Source organism: Hyperoodon ampullatus (genome assembly GCF_949752795.1).
Source record: "Hyperoodon ampullatus genome assembly, chromosome: 10".
NCBI classification, from domain to species: Eukaryota; Metazoa; Chordata; class Mammalia; order Artiodactyla; family Ziphiidae; genus Hyperoodon; species Hyperoodon ampullatus.
The window spans coordinates 54,775,359-54,792,241 of record NC_136923.1 but is presented as its reverse complement, the minus strand read 5'-3'; the positions used below and the strand labels follow the sequence as shown (position 1 = coordinate 54,792,241).

At 43.1% G+C, this 16,883-nt stretch overlaps 1 protein-coding gene across 1 annotated transcript in view; it reads right to left on the bottom strand.

The window, feature by feature from the left end:
• The window catches only part of GADL1 (glutamate decarboxylase like 1), a gene marked incomplete at both ends in the record, with an annotated part of 170,464 nt that overhangs the window by 142,587 nt on the left and 10,994 nt on the right, over nt 1-16,883 (bottom strand). Inside the window, 6 exons of the mRNA XM_079712622.1 lie at nt 933-987; nt 1,108-1,187; nt 7,181-7,296; nt 7,980-8,086; nt 11,499-11,589; nt 14,289-14,415. Of these exons, the coding sequence (XP_079568748.1) occupies nt 933-987; nt 1,108-1,187; nt 7,181-7,296; nt 7,980-8,086; nt 11,499-11,589; nt 14,289-14,415 (576 nt within the window). The remainder of the gene's footprint in view (nt 1-932; nt 988-1,107; nt 1,188-7,180; nt 7,297-7,979; nt 8,087-11,498; nt 11,590-14,288; nt 14,416-16,883) is intronic.

Here is a 16,883-nt window from a genome sequence, read left to right as displayed (position 1 = left end):
ATATGAAGTGTGAAAGAAAAGAAATATAATATTAAATCTTAAAAAATAAAAATTAAAGAACCCATCTTTCCTAAAGTGTGAAGCCCTCTGAGGAGAGATAAACTTATATCCCAGCTCAAAAGCTGGGCTTTTAATTTTTCAGCAGTCACACCCCACGTTGTTGCCGTCTATTGGAAAGTGGTGGGAGAACAGTCTGAAGCTCCACTGGCATGGGGGCTGCGGGAAGATGGGAGGGAAGCAGTGAAGTGGCTGCACCTAATCCAGTAGGCTTTTGGTCCAAGAAGCAAGATGGCTGGCACCAAGACAATGCCACACCCAAAAAGCAGATGCCAGGCTTAGCTGGAGTACAGCAGGTGACCAGGGCCATGCCTTGCCTTCCCCAGCAATGGATGTGCCAGCTTTAATACATCCTGGCAGCTAAGGAAGAGAGGATAGTCTGCCAGAGCTGAAATACTAGACCCACACCCAACAGGGGGTGATGGTTATGGATGGGCTTTGGGTGGAAGCAACCCAGGAGGACAGTTTGATCAAGAAATCAGAAATCATCCTGAATGCAGCCCAGAGACAACTGGTTTAGCCTGTAGCATCCTCAGAGTCAAGAGCTACGTAGGAGTGTGGATGTTGGGACCCTGCTAGAGAGGCTGGGCTCATCTTTTGAGGCTAATTCTAGGCAAGAATCTGGAATCCAGTGATGTCAGTGCTTTAATAAGCTCCAGCCACCTGGGAATGAGAACATCTGAGAAACTCCGCAGAACGTGTAGAGTGAGCACCCGGAAATAGCACATCTGTAAATGAGCTTCCTCCTTTAATTCTAAGGGGCCCTCTTCTCTCTCCCACACACACAGACGTGGGCCTGGCTGCTGGCCCTGCATGCTCCCCCAATGCCAGAGACACACACGTTTTCTCTCCCTCCCTCTCCTTCCCCCTCTCACCTCTTTCTTGACTTGCCACACTTGCCTCTCCAGCTCCTCAGGTATCATCTTACCTCTAAGAGACACAGGTTTGAGACATTGTTATGTTCAGCAGTGAACAGACCTTGGTACTGCTTTTTAAATAGTATCAGTTTCCCCCTCCACCCACCAGGCTTCTGGATCCTGTCCCCATTACCTTCCATCTGTTTCCACAAAGCAAACATTCTCAGTACCAATCCCAAGAAAGGAGGCCGCCTTCTTCATAGAGTAATGACACTACATTCAAAAAGGCAAGGGGGAGAGAGAGACACAAATACATAGCATGAAAAAAGTACTGTTTATTATCTAAATGGGTGTACATAATACAGCTAAGCCCAACCTTTGGAATAGTATTGCCATAAAAAAAAAAGAAAGTCATTTAACTGAGCTCTTTAGTATAGTGGTTGAAAACACTGATTTTGGTTGGGGTCAGAGAAACCAGGATTTAGTTCCAGCTATAGACCCTTGAGCAAAGAACACATACTCTCCAAGCCTCCATTTGCTAATCTATAAAGCGGGCATGTGGATGCCTCCTCCATCTGCTTGTCATGGAGTTAAATGGGTTAATGTATGTAAACAGCTCGCACAGAGCCTGGCGTATGGAAAAAACTTGGTCACTGGAGGCTGTTGTTTTATGTAACATTGAGAAAAGTTTCTCTTGATGCTACTAATAAAACTCAGTATTAATGGAAACAGAATCTAGTCCACTGCTGACTCAAAACCCCTCTAAGGAGTGAGCAAGACTGTCTCAAAAATTGTAGTCACAGACCACAGAAGAATCTATTTTCAAGAGCAAACAGTGGGTTATAAATGCTGATCAGACACTTGACCAATCTTGTTTAATACTGAGTATAAGACTGAAATTAGACACACGGGAATGTGGCTAAATCATAACAACAAAAGTAATAATAATTTATAGACACACTACTGATGCAGCCCTGGCATGAATGAGGCTAGGAGCTGGCTTTGGAATTAGGTCTTGTCTATTTCTTATAGGCAAATAGTAGTATATACTCTGGAGCGTTGGGTCTTTTTGCCCTATGTAAATCCTATAAAATAATTAGCATTCAAACATTGGAGATGTCGCTCTTTATACATTACTGTGGACAGGTGGTCAATTAATTCTTTTTCATGCCAGAAAAAATGAAGGTGCTAAAGGACATTATTGTACAAAAAAACCTTAGTAATTTAATTTGTAGGTATGAATACATTAAAAGAGTAGTCAAGCCGTCACACTTAACTTGATATATTTCCCTCAAATGTAGTAATTTTTTTCCTCTTTTGTCAAGAGAGCTTTATGGGGAGCTCTTTTTTAACTCTGTAAAAATAAATGCAGAAGTAACATCATCAGGAAAAATGAAACCATCCTAAATAATTAATTTCCAAATATCAAATAGGACACATTCAAAACACCTGTAGGATGCATTCATTTCGAGTTGTTACAGAACACGTGCATAGTGAAGAGTAATAATGTACATGAAAATATTGTTAATTCCCTACTTGCTACATCAGCCCACCATAGCTAAGGTGACACAGCTAAGGTGAATTATTTCTCACCAGAGATTGGGGCTCTGGCACCAAACAGCTATTGATTTCATAATGATAAATAGTAGCGTACCCCCACTGACATCTGCCAATAAGGAAAATCACATTGCTTTGCCCTGAGAAACAGCAAAATACCCCCAACCAATGGATCTGCTGAATAAAAAACCTGTCATCAGAATAAGAATAGCTTCGGTGGAGCTATTTTTTGGTATCTCAGGGCAAAGTAGAGTCCAATGTCAATCTCAAATGGATAGAGACAGATTTTTACAAGTCTGAAAAACTGAAGTCGAAACATCTGAAAGCATCAGAGGAGGAAAAGAGCCCTGGAAGGGGAAAAAAAAGAGAGAGCAATGCTTCAGACATACTGAGTAGTTTCAAGAGAAGGAAAACCCTAGAAGGCAGGAGTTCAGAAGTAACAGCTGCATTTAGAAACAAGAGGTACCTACTCCCTTCACTGGCAGAAGAGAAGTTAGTCCTTCTAAGACCCAATCTCCCCCTGAGTTTCACTCGTCCACAGAAGACAAACAAATCTCAGTGGGTATTCATTTCTATAAAAGTAAGATGGCCAGTGCCCACAGGAAAGACAGAATTGCACTGAAGTTTTCCTTCCTGGTTCCAGCAAGGATTTCATCTGTGACCTTGGGTTTCTCAGTGAACCGCTGCTTTCCCCTCCTGTGGACTGTGTTCTGGACACTTGAAGTCCTAAGATGCTGGCTAGTTTGAAGTTCAAATTTGCTTCAGGTGGTGGGGAGAGCAGGGTTATGAATGTTATGCCTTAGGAAATAAAGAAAAGGAATGTACAGGGACTCTTCCAAGAGCACGCAGCTGGTTCAATTCCTAAAGAAGCAGAGTCGGAATCCAGATGGACTACCTTACACTCTGCACATCCTGAAAAGCACCTGCTGGCCCGTGAATGCCTGCAATGCCATCCAAACTCAGGGCAGCCTCACCTAGAGAGCAGGGCCATGATGGAGGGAGTCAGGCACCTCAGGTGCAAAATTTAAGGAGGCGTGACCTTGAAATGTGGACTCTACACGTCTCACTTGCCTCACCCCAGCCTCGATTCTGTTAGTAAGGAACTATGACAACTGATCACTGGCCTGGGAGTGAAAAGGGTTTCTTGTCTCCCTCACTTTCTTTTTTTTTTTTTTTTTTTGCAGTACGCAGGCCTCTCACTGTTGTGGCCTCTCCCGTTGCGGAGCACAGGCTCCAGACGCGCAGGCTCAGCGGCCATGGCTCACGGGCCCAGCCGCTCCGCGGCATGTGGGATCTTCCCGGACTGGGGCACGAACCCGTGTCCCCTGCATCGGCAGGCGGACTCTCAACCACTGCACCACCAGGGAAGCCCCTCTCCCTCACTTTTTAGTGGCAGACAATAATCACTCCTTCATGCTAATTCCCAAAATGATTTGAATGACAACCCTAAGATTTCTATAAATGTAAGGAATTCATATCTAATTGCTAATCAGGCCACAAATCTATTCCTTTCATTACTTTTCTCCAAAAGTCCCCTTCTCTTTGGTTCCCGCTTGGCCTGGAGAGGCTACTTTAGATATGCTGACAGTCTAGGGGTCTCTGCTGTGATCTTCCTGGTCTCCACCAACAGCTGAATTACCATGGACACCTGAAGTGTATGCAAAATCCCCTTTAGTGGCGAGTGCACATATTCTGCATTTGATGGTGCAAGGCAGAGATGGAGTAACTTACCCTGGTTCATCTGGGGCTGCATAAAAACTGGAAAAGTAAGACCACCTGATAAAACAATCTGGGAAAATAACCAGGGGGCCATGGGCCAACGCCTGAAAAAAAACAAGGGGGCTCTAACAAAAAGATTAGCATAGGGTTTAGGAAACACAGCTTTCTTTAATTCTTTTTTTTTTAACTAAGTAATGAATGGATTTGTTGTAAATAGTGGTACAGAGGTCCCTAAAATATGAATTAAAGTAATGCCAATGCTATGACTTGGGTCTCTTTGGCAGAGCAGGGAAAAAGAAGGAGCTACAAAGAAGAGTATGGTGGATGGGGTAAAATTTATATATTCAAGGCTACAGTGTGTTCAAAGTTATGGAATTTTTCTGTGGAGTTCACTCTGTTATGGACTGAATGTTTGAGTCCCCTCAAAACCTGTGTGTGTTTAATCCCTGCCCCCCAATGTGATGTTCTCCAGGGCGAGACTCTGATGGGATGAGTACCCTTGTAAGAAGAGGAAGGCAGGTCTCACTCTGACCACGAGCCTGGACGGAGGCAAGGCCATGTGAGCACAGAGGTTCACTCGCCAGGAAGCAGGTTCTCCCCAGACACCAGAACTACCAGCACCTTGATCATGGACATCCCAGCCTCCAGAACTGTGAGAAACAGATGTCTGTTGTTTAGGTCACCCACTATATTTTGCTAGAGTAGTCTGAGCAAACTAAGACACACATCTAGCTTGGTTTTCTGGCTCCATCCTCTGCTGGTCTGTTAACCAAGGCATATATTTTACCTCTTTTTGCATGTATATCGCCACCGGAGATTTTCAAAAATACTTAGTTCTGGGTTCACTTTTCAATTTTTTTTCATTCGCAACTTGCCAGCTACACCTGTTACTGATCTTTCCCAGGCATAATCTCTATTTTAGGCTTCCATAGAAATTCTTCCCTCTTTCTGGAGCAATTATCCCAGAAAAGAACTCTGGTACATTTTAAACCAAATGGAGAACGAAAAAGGCAAAAGTAAAAGCACTGCACTGATAGCAGGGCCCTATTTAATCAGCTTTCCAAGGCGTGGAAATAGCAATTCTAATGCAGAGGGGCTCTGCATTTCTGATACACTAGGGTTCCTCCAACTGAAATACCAAGGATTGGAACCCGAGGGTTGGAACCAAAGTTTCCCAGGGCAGGGAAATTCTACTCCATAATCATTCCAAATAACCAAGCATTTTCCCCCAGATGTTCACATTCCCAAGCATTCTTCTCTTGCTACAGAATGAACAACTCATGAGGAAGGGTCTGGGGAGCTGAGGTCAGAATCTCAGACTAGATGACTCCTCCCAGTTGCCCCCAACTCAATGCCCACTTTGCCCTTAGCGCTGAACTAACCAGAACTCAGGCAGGGCACGGGGAACACGCGGGGGTGGTCAGGTTCCTGCACCATTTATACTTTTGCCATAATAAAGTAACTTGCTCTTGAAAGAAAGTAACAGATACAGAAAAGTCCAGCTGGAATTAACAGAGAATTTTAAGATTTTGCCCACCTCACGTGTTTGACAGGAGACCTAGGATTATTGCAGAAGGTACAGGAGGGGACATGGGGAAGAAGCTGTGGTGGGATGGAACCCCAGAGGCCCCCACTGCAATCACAAAAAGAAAAACAAAAAAAGCATCCCTTCTAAGTAAGACTGCATATGAGCTGTGCTCCGCATTATTATTGCTGGGTCATTCTCCTCCTCTTATTACTACTAATAGCTAATGTTTTTGTCTATCTAGCATGTGCCAGATGCTACTTTACATGCTCTAACTCATTCAATCTTTGCAATAACCCACTAATCAATCAGTGCCTACTAAGCTCATGTCGCCACTGGGCTGCTTTAATGGCCCCAGACTGTTCACTGCTCCCTGCATCCAATCCCTTTTCCTGGTGGCTTTGCAGAGTCTCCTTAAAAGGTGAAGTCTATTTTCCCACTTCTTGGATCTAGATTCCTATATACAACTTATTTTACCAAGAAAATGAGGGAGAAATGACAGTGTGCCAGTTCTGAGCCCAGGACTCAGGAGGCCCAGTGTGTGTCCATGCTGTTTTCTACCTGCACCACTGTCATGACAACACACCTGGACTAGCCTGCTGGCGGATGAGAGACACGCGGGGCGTCACTGGGGTCATTCCAGCCCAGCCACTCCCAGATCAGCCACTCGCCAGCCAAGCCCAGCCAAGAACAGCAGCACTGCCCAGCTATCTCCAAACTCGAGGGAAATAATATCTGGCTATAGTCCTATGCCACTGGGTTTTGGAGTAATCTGTTAGATATTAGAGCTAACTGATACACTCATTTTTGTAAATTAGGAAGCTGAGGCAGAGAGGAGTTAGTCAACTAACCCAAGGTCCCTCAGATAGTAAGTAGTGGAGACAGGAATTGAATCCAGGCAGCCTAGCTGAAAGCCAATGCATTCATCCGCAACTGGACCTCCTACTTCAGTGGGGAGCACAGTGAGATAGGGGATTGTGGCAACATCCAACTGTGCGTGTGTGTGTGCGCGTGCGTGCGCATGATGTTCATCGTTACTGAATATCTCCCTTTCCTCTTGAAGAGCCCTTGTGTTAGCCATTCAAAGCAATCAATTTCACAAGGAAATGGGAGTAGAAGACATACCTGACATCAGTAGCAATCATCTAAGTTCTCATAACTAAGACACTCAGAGATTCACAGAAAGAGGTGGCACTTTCAAATTCAGTGTTCTCTTTTCTCTAAGAAAATGTTACAGACTATAAATTTTAAATAAAGGTGATGTACAAAATTGGGTGGCCAGGGCTTACAATATCAAACCGATCAGAATTTCTTTTGGAATGAATACAACGTTGTACGTAGGCACGTGACTCACACATGGATGGGATAAAAGCACATCGGGAGCACCCAAACAAACAAGCCCTCTTCATGACATATTCATTCTCAGAAAATCTGTATCTCATATCAAAAATAATTTGTTCTTTACCTCTGCTGATGTGAAAAGGATTAATCTTGGCAAGCCAGACAGCCCCTTTTCTTTAATATCAGGACAGTACTTGTATCTGGCTAAATTCATGGCATACATATTGGACACTGAACCACCTGCAAAAACAAAAACAGAAACATGTATAGCATGATGTCATTGTTCCCCAAGTGCTGGCTACGGTGGGAGGCATGGATGGCTGCGGGTGCACCAGCCTAATGACAAATTACTGTCAAAATCAAGGGAGCACCCCCCCCCCAAATCCCATTACTCTTACACACTTCCTCATCTCCAGTTCCAGAAGTTTTGGTCTATTCTCTCATTCCAGAGCTTTTCTAAACTAAGAGTTTCCACCTATGGACTTAGGGCCAGTACCCAGGTCTCCACAGTTAATAATATTCTTTCTGTCTGTCTCTAATCAATAAAATGACAATACATGCTCCTCCCTGGTTCCAAAGAAGGACTGTAGGAGAAACAAAATATGATTCAGGAAACTTCTCAAGTAAAATTAATTGATAAACTTGAAAACGTATGACAGCCCTTCCCAGCAGCAGATAAATTCATTTGTGTTGGATATAAATCCAAAATTGTAGACATCTCATTTGTTAGCATGTATGTCACTTCTGTAGCATTTATGCAAAATATCATCACTCTGGAGAAAGGCACAAGCTCGATTCTCCCCAAGTGGCATGATTAATATCCAAGTTTTTGTAATGTGGAAGTCTGTGGGGAGTTGTTTCTCAAATAAGGCATGAATAATATTGTGGATGCTTTAATGGAGGCAATAACTAATTGTACTTACCTGGGTTAAATATTCCATCCCCTTCTTTCCAGCCAATAAATTCAATCATTTTCTTCAGAACCGCTTCTTCCACTAACAGAAACACTGGGGACACCTCATACGTATAACTAGATAGATATAAAAAACACTTCACTTCTATGACTAGAGTCAAACCATCCCTTTGGAGTCCCAAGAAATGCACATAGAGTTTTATTAAACCAAGTGGCTGTTGAAGTGTGGGTAGAGTCTTTGGAAATGAATCCATCGGAAACAGAGAAATACAGAGTCTATGACAGCACTGGTCATGGTTAGATAAATGTCAGTAGCTGGTGGCTTTAAGGATACTAGCTACTTCGCAGTCTTAATTTAGAGGAAACCTTCAATTCCATCGGGAGAGATCAAAGCAGTGCACCTGGATTCTTTGTATTAGCCATGAACAGCAGCCGTTTAGCTCTTTGGATGCTGTTTTGGATGGTGGTTAAAGAAAAACCATTTTCATGGTAGCCAGGTTTATTAGGTTACTACCATGAAGTACCTTAGCAGTCAGCTTTAGAACTTGGGATTCCTCCACCACACTCCTGGGTTTGTACAAATGGCAAGAGCACTGTGGACATCTCTTATGATGTGATGATTTTACTACACAGCGCTACCCGGATCCCTGTCATGAAGGTTTGAGGCTCTGGGCTGGAATGCTGTCATTAGACAGCATTGCTAAGTTAGCCCCTTTAGGGATGTCCTGTGGTGGTCCACACCCGATGCCTGGTCCAGCTGGAGGTACAACTGGGCCTGGCCTTGGGGGCCCAGCTCCAGACCACACTGAAGGGCCAGGGTAGCTCCAGAGACGTCTGTGGGGTCAGCCAAGGTGGTCTTAGAGCCTACACAGTGGCTTGACTCCTATCTCTGCCCACTCTTGCTTCCTTCCCCTCCCTTCCCCTCCCTCAAACCCTGTTGACCCCAAGGGTTTCCCTTAATAAACATCCTACTCACTAAGCTCCATCTAGGGCAGCTGCCCAGGAATCCAGCCTGGAACAGTTATCATGTAATTTTATAACGTTTCTTTCTTTCTCCAGATAACTGGAGGGTGACTAATATGTATAATCTCCTTCTTGAACAATTGGGTGATTACCTTAAATTGAATCTGAATAAATATGTACTCTAAATATGTAAGTTAAGCAGACACATTTAAATTCATAGTCACGGAATTTAATGCAATTATGTTAACATCAGAAGGAAAAAAACTTTGGTAAAGAGGCAAAAAAAAAAAAAAAAAAAGGAAAAAAGAACACCTACTGTGTTATCACCTCCCTACCTGCCAAGCACTCTACAGAAGTTACATCATTTTTCAAACAATTTAGCTTCTATTTTCAACCATGCTAGGAAACCACTTTACACATATCAAAAGTATGAAAAAAGTATATATGTGTATGTGTACCTACAAATAAAAGTGAAATAATCATTCACTTTTTAGTAAGAAAAAAATACTATTAAACTTGTCTTTGAAAACTAGCTCAATCGTAAACCTGGAAATTGGCCTGAAGGTGGAGGAGAGGACAATACAGAATGCACTCGTGGCTTCGTGAGATTTTGAGTGGACTACTCAGCTTAGCAGCAATTTAATACTTCAAAAGCCTCTAAATATTTCAGTAAAAGAACCCAGATGAGGAGTTAGAAAGATCCCAGGACTTAAAAGGAGAGGTTCACAGAATTGTGTAATTTCACTATCTTGTCTACCACTTAACTCTTCTACCCATTGTAACCTGGTATCTGGTATTGTCTTGAATTATTCCACGAAAAATTCTGTAACTGAAGTCACCAATGACATCCATGTTGTTAATCCAGGGGACATTTTTAGTCTTTGTCTTAGTTAAATACTCTACTCAACAATATATGACTCTGGACACACTCTCCTCCATGGCTCCCAGGTCTTCCCAGTGGATTTTCTCCTTCTTCTCTCTCCACTGTAGGCTTATTCTCCTCCTCCCAACCATGAAATATGAGATGCCCTCAAGGCCCAGGCCCGAGCCGTCTTCTCTCCTCACTCTATGCTGTCCTGCAGGCAGTGCTTCTCCATCTCCTGGTTTGTTTTTATTTAAAATGTCTCCATCCTGCTCATTAAAATCACTTGTTGGGCTATGAAAATGTATCAGTACCCAGGACACACAGACAGAAATTCAGATTTAATTGGTCTGGGTTGGGACCCAGGTCTTAATATTAACCAGGTTCCTAGGTTGATTCTAAAGAGCAGAAAGAGTTGAGAATCCCTGACTTTAGGAATCTCATCCATGCCCACTACTGAAATTACCATCATTCGCCAGTAACACCTAAATTTATAACTTCCATATAAATATCAGAATTTCAGGCCCATATATAATCTCAACTCACCAAGGGTATACTCTTAAATATTTCAAATTTACTGCAAATGCAAATGTTCACAATTGAAACTGAATTACTGCTCTTGCCCTTTTCACCATATACTTGAAAATCGGCCCCTCTTCCAGTGCTTCTTATCTCAGTGAGTGACATGACCAACAACCCAGCTATTAAAGCCAGAAACCCAGGCATCATCTTATAAACCTCCCTCTTGTTCCCATTTCCAAGATCCAGTATATTATCCAGTCCTTTCTGTTTTATCTTCCAAACACATTTTTTCCCCTCTATTCCTACCACTTCTGTCTAAATCCAAGCAACTATCATCTCTTACCTGACCAAGGCAATGCCATCCTAATGGGTCTCCTCCAATCCACTCTCCATATTTCCAGTGACCTTTTTACTAAGCAAATGTCACCTAGTGATGTGGAAACCTTCAATGGCTTTTCATTGTATTTAGAATAACTCATAAATGTGGCCCACTGGGCCCTGCATGTCTGGCTCCAATCTTGTCCTCCATGACACCCCCTATAACTTTCTCAGCTACACCCACCCTGACTTTTCGGTTCATAGCACATGTCATGCTGTCTTTTGTCATAGAGTCTTTGAACATGCTGTTCCCTCTGGAACCCATCCCTCCTCTTTTCACCTAGTTAACTTTCATTCATTCTTCAGCACTTAGCTGTCACTTCCTCAGAGAAGACTTCCCTCAGTGCCCAACAAGGAAAATTTGTCCCATTTATATTTATAGCATCATGCACCTCTCCTTCATTTGAAAATAATACATTAATTTGTATAGATCATTTTGATTAATTTGCATGCATCTCTATATCATTAGATTATTTGCTTCATGGAGGTAAAGCGGAGGTTTGTTTTTACACAAAGTATCTCTCCAGCACCTTAGCACAGACATGGCTTTTCATGCAGGAATGAGTTCCTAATCAATTTTCTCATCTGTTAAGTGGAGATAATTCCTGCCTTACCCATCTCACAGTACCGCTATCAGATCAAACTGTTCTTTGAATACTGCAAAGTGTCATAAGACTATTCCATTATTTATGATGACACTGCACAAATGAAACCATTAAATAGAAGTTCATGAAATAAAACTTCACCTACTTAACAAAATCTCTAATCCGTATTCCTTGTAAAATTCCATTTAAAGGTACTCACACACTTGGGTTTAATGCTTCTGTCATAAATCTGGCCACCAAGGAGTAATAATCAAGTCCAGCATATAACTGGTTGAAAAATCTTGGATGGTCTGTAAATTGAAACAGAATATTAATCTACACAGCAGTAAAAAAGAAAGAAAACTATCGACACAGAATAACATAAGTGAATCCTTCAGACAATGTAAGCAGCTCGATACAAGGAGTATACAATGCATGATTCCACTTATATGACGTTCAATATGGGGCAAAGCTGATCTGTGGAGACATCTCTGTCTAGAATCCTGGGTACCTTTGGCAAGGAGATATTGATTAGGAAGGGGCTTGAGGGAGCCTCTGGAGTCCCAGGAATGGTGTATATCTTGCTCTGGGTGATGGTCGCTTACATGCAGATATGTACAAATTCACTGAGCTGAGCACCTGAGGTTTTCCACTTTCCTGAATGTAAATTATACCTCAATTAAAAAAAAGTATTTAAAATATTGTCATGGGCCTTCCCTGGTGGCGTACTGGTTGACAGTCCGCTTGCCGATGCAGGGGATACAGGTTCGTGCCCCGGTCCGGGAAGATCCCACATGCCACAGAGTGGCTGGGCCCATGAGCCATGGCCACGGAGCCTGCGCATCTGGAGCCTGTGCTCCACAACAGGAGAGGCCACAACAGTGAGAGGCCCGCGTAACGCAAAAAAATAAATAAATATTAAAAATAAATAAATAAAATATTGTCATGTACAAGGGAAACAAATGTTGAAGACCCATTTCATAGCCCTGTCTACTGAACAATATGTTTCTAAGCAAAACTTGAGCACTCTTTTGAGAGCTTTGCTTTACCTGTTTCTTTTTAAATACAACTCAGACCCAAACCAGAACCTTGAGAAATGGATTATTTGAGCAGTTTGTCCACATATCAAAGCCTGCTGCTACCTTTACCTTCTAAAAATATCAATGTTTATTTCCCTAATTTAAACACATTTCACTCACCAACAGGGTTCACTTCAGGCTCCTGGCAGTGAGTGGCCTTTTAATTTTTCAGATTGGACCATTTTTTATAGTGCAACTGGCATCGTGTTGATGGAGTAAGATGTGACTCATCATGCAGCTTACATAAACTTTCTGATTCAATGCACTTCAAAGGCAGTTGCCTTTAAGACTCGAAAAACTTCAGTTCCAACTTTCTATTTTTTTCCCTCCCATAAAAGGTCTCATAAAGGTTCTTGGCTTTACACAGTGTGAATATTCACACCAAACCCCCGGCTAACGGCTGGCTTGACATTCTCAATCATAGGAAGCCCAGTGTGACAAAGAATAAAGAGGCAGGAGGCCTATTTCTAAATTTGGGTATTTGGGAATCATTTTAGTTAGTGACCTCTCATTGCAACTCACCGCATTTGGTTTTGGGGTTTTTTTCTCTTGAAACCAGTTCAATGAAAAACAAAAGTCTCAGAAGAAAATGTCTTTTCGTATAAAACGTGGCAAACTTCCTCTAATCTGGCAAGGGAAACCAGACATTGCTACAAGTAATTTTAATAAGATTTTTTTTTTAGTTCCGCGTTAATTTATGATTGATTTCCATGGTAACTTTATGGAAAGTATCCAGTAAACTGAAAAATCTACTGCATTAAATGTCATTCTACACTTCCGACATGCACTGTAATAATGAGATATGTATCTCTGCTTTTGAAATGCTAACTGGTTTTTTGATACATACATCAGACTTTCCCAAGGGAATATAAACCAATTATTTTTAGCCAGGATTTTATTATGTTCTTTCCACTAAATTTAGTTCAGTATCAGAACTCACAAAGCATAATGCCTGTATGGTCTTAAGCACTAGATTACCTTTATATAACACTGAGAAATGCATATTTTGGAAAGTTATTCTTCTACTTCTGACACTTATTCACTGGGTATATAGGATACTAACAGTCAATTGGAATAGGACTTAAGCACAAGACAAATATCATGTTTCTGCATTTACAAAAGATCACAGTGGTTAAGCATTATTGTGAAACTATCAGAGCAAAAACTCACCATACATTCATTTTCTTATACCTTCTGAAAGGTTTTTATCTTTTGATCCTGCTAGATTTGATCAAATAATTTGGTACTTGCCAACTGCCAAGAGTACTTTACAAATAAATCTATCCCTGTTTATAGTAAAGTCACCCTCTTGAACATTTTGGGGGGCCATATTCTGGGTGATCACGATTTAAAATCCCTTAACAACTTCTAAAATCAAAATACTGTTTATCAGGGCTTCCCTGGTGGCGCAGTGGTTGAGAGTCCGCCTGCTGATGCGGGGGACACAGGTTCGTGCCCCGGTCCGGGAGGATCCCACATGCCACAGAGTGGCTGGGCCCGTGAGCCATGGCCGCTGGGCCTGCGCGTCCAGAGCCTGTGCTCTGCAACGGGAGAGGCCACAGCAGTGAGAGGCCCGTGTACTGCCAAAAAAAAAAAAATACTGTTAATCAGTTTGGACCAACAAAAGAAATGATAAGTAGCAGTCATGATACTGCTACTTATCAGGAGGATGAGGATTGCTGAAGAGCAGATAATATTTACATATGACCACTAACACCATCAGTTTTTCTATCAATCTATCTTTGGCCTTGACAAATCTATTTTACGGATTAGATGGACCATTGTCAAAACAACAGAACCACTATTTTTGATCCAGCTTTCTCATCCCATAAACAGTGCCCTAGTCACCTTTACTATGAGGTAAATACAGGCTTAAGAAAATGGAAGAACGTGTTAGAGGCACGGATCAAGGGAGTCAGTGAAGTTCTTACTGGTCTTGACGCTGTAGCGTATGACGTCCTGGCAGAGTTCCAACAGCCGGTGGTGTGGCTCTCCTGTGTCCCTCAGCTCCAAGTCGAGGAGCTGTTTCAGCTGTTCAGGGGGCCGCCACTCACAGACCTAGAGATTCGGCAATGGCACGGTTAACTGGGCACCCGCTAGAGCCAGGTGTGGAGAGGATGTCAGAAGCGTGGCCCCCTGCCCTTGCGAAGCTTCCAGACAAGTGGGAGAGAGAGAGATTTAACCTGCAACCATAGTTCCCTGTGACCAGAGCTATGATGGTAAAGCAGATGTTGTTGGAACAAAGGAGGGATCCCATCTTACATTTGGGAAGACGTCCTGGAGGAACTGATATCTAAGTTGTGACATAAAATAAGAGTGGGGTGAACCAAGCAAAGATTAAGGGATGGGGTCATGCAAGGGGCCTTCTAGGTGGGAGGAACAGAACAAGCAAAGCTGAGATATAAGGGAACCCACAGCCCTTCTGAAGAGTGAAGTCCATTGGTGTGGCTTGAACGCAGAACCTGGGGGAGGGAGGGAGAAGTGAAGCTTGGCTCCCGGCATAACTCCTAACTTGTCTCTCTGCTTGTCCCCTGGCCCCATACAATCTACTCTCAACCAGGCAGCCAGAATCCAGAATGCTCCTCTTGTATATGAGCCACGGTCACCCCTCTGCTCAAACACCTCTGATGGCTCCTCATTCTTTCAAAGTAAAAGCCTAAGTCCTTATAATGACCTAAAATGATCCTGTACAACCTCCTTCCCTGGTGGCACTGCTTTCCTCCCAGCTGACGCTGTCCCCACAACCTGGACTCCTTTCTGTTTCTTAAAAGACCAGGCACATTCCCACCTTTGGGTCTTTGCCCTCAGCCTGGAATGCCCGCCCCCGCTAATATCCTCATCACTAACTTCCTCATTTCATCCAAGACCCTTCTCAAATGTCACTTTCTCAATGACAGCAATCCTGAGTCCTTATTTAAAATCTCAGGCTGCACATTACCCCATCTCTAGCAATTCCCCCCAACTGTTTCTTCTCTTCCTTCTTCCATAGCACCTGTCACCTTCCAGCGTGCTACGTAATTCATTTATGATATCCTACACAATCTCCATGAGAGCAGACATGTCAGTCAGTTTGCTCACCAATCCCAAGTAACTAACAGAGCCTGCCATAACAAGAGGTTATCAACAAAGATGTGCTGAATGAATGAATGAATGAAGAGATAAACAAGGCTCAGATTGTGACAGGCTTTGTGTGGCATGTTACAGAGTTTGAACATGGCTCTAAAAAAACTATTATGCTTTGGACAGGGGGATTATGTGATCATATTTGTGTTTTAGACAATAGCTTTGGTTGCTATATGGAGAGTCCAAATAAAATTGGAAATAAGAGGTTACTCTAATAAACCAGGCAAGAGAAGGTAGTAGTCTGGATGAGGCTAGCTGCTTTAGGAATGAAGCATATCTGGAGATTTTGAAAATGTGCCATCAATAGAACTCGGAAAGCAGTAGCAAATTAAGGATGAGGGAGAGCAATGAGGCAAAGGCCATCCTGAGGTTTCCAGCTTGCACACGGGTTGATGGTGGATGGGGTGGGGTGGGGATGATGATTTGGGGGCACATTTAGTCCAAGGCACCTGCAGGACATCCAAAAGGGGTGTAGCAGTTGGTCTGAAGCTCTTGTAAAAGATCAGGAACAGAGTTCCAGGCATCCATTATAAGATGACACAGGTGACACAGCTCAGAGGGAACCTACAGTAAGAGGGGAAGGCGCAGGGTCTCACCTGGGTGGTGCCAACGCGTAAGAAATGGGCAAAGGGAGAGGGACTCAGTTGTGAGGTGGAGGACAAGCCAGGGAGGCAGGGAGAATCCCAGAAGAGTTTTGTGCTACTAAACAAAGGAAGAAGGATGCTTGAAGGAGGAGACGGTCATCACTGTCAAATCCTGATGCTACTAAAACAAGGAAAAAGAATGTTTTAAGGAGAAGATGCTCATCACTATCAAATCCTGCTGAGAAGCCAACTTAGACAAAGCCTGAGAAGTGCTCCTGGGATTTATCAACAAGGAGGTGTCCTTGGCAAGAGCATTTGACTGAGGGAGGTGGGAGTGGAGGCCAGATTGAGTGAAGTGAGGATGTAGGAGGTGAGGAAGTAGAGGGAGGGGGGCAGTATTGACAATCTTTAAAAAGTTTCGCTGTGGAGGGGAGGAGAGAGACGGGGGGCCTCCAGGGAGTAAAGACCAGGATGTGGGAGGCTGGGGAAAGCAGGAGGAAATACCAAGTCGTGCAAGAGGTATGAAATCAAACTCTCAGCTTAGAACCATAATGGGCAGAAGTAAATCAAATGGGCTGAGCCCATCAAAAGGAAGGACTATGGGTTCATGTAATGTGGATGAATCTCCAGCACATTCTGCTGAAAGAAAATAGCAAGACTCCAAAGGCTACTTGTGATATGATTCCATCTACCTTACCTCCGGAAAAGGCAAAAACCATAAGGACAAAAAAAAAAAAAAAAACACAGATCGGTGATTACCAAGGGCTAGAGGTGTGGGGAGAGGTTGACTATGGAGGGGCACGGGGAAATATGGGGGGT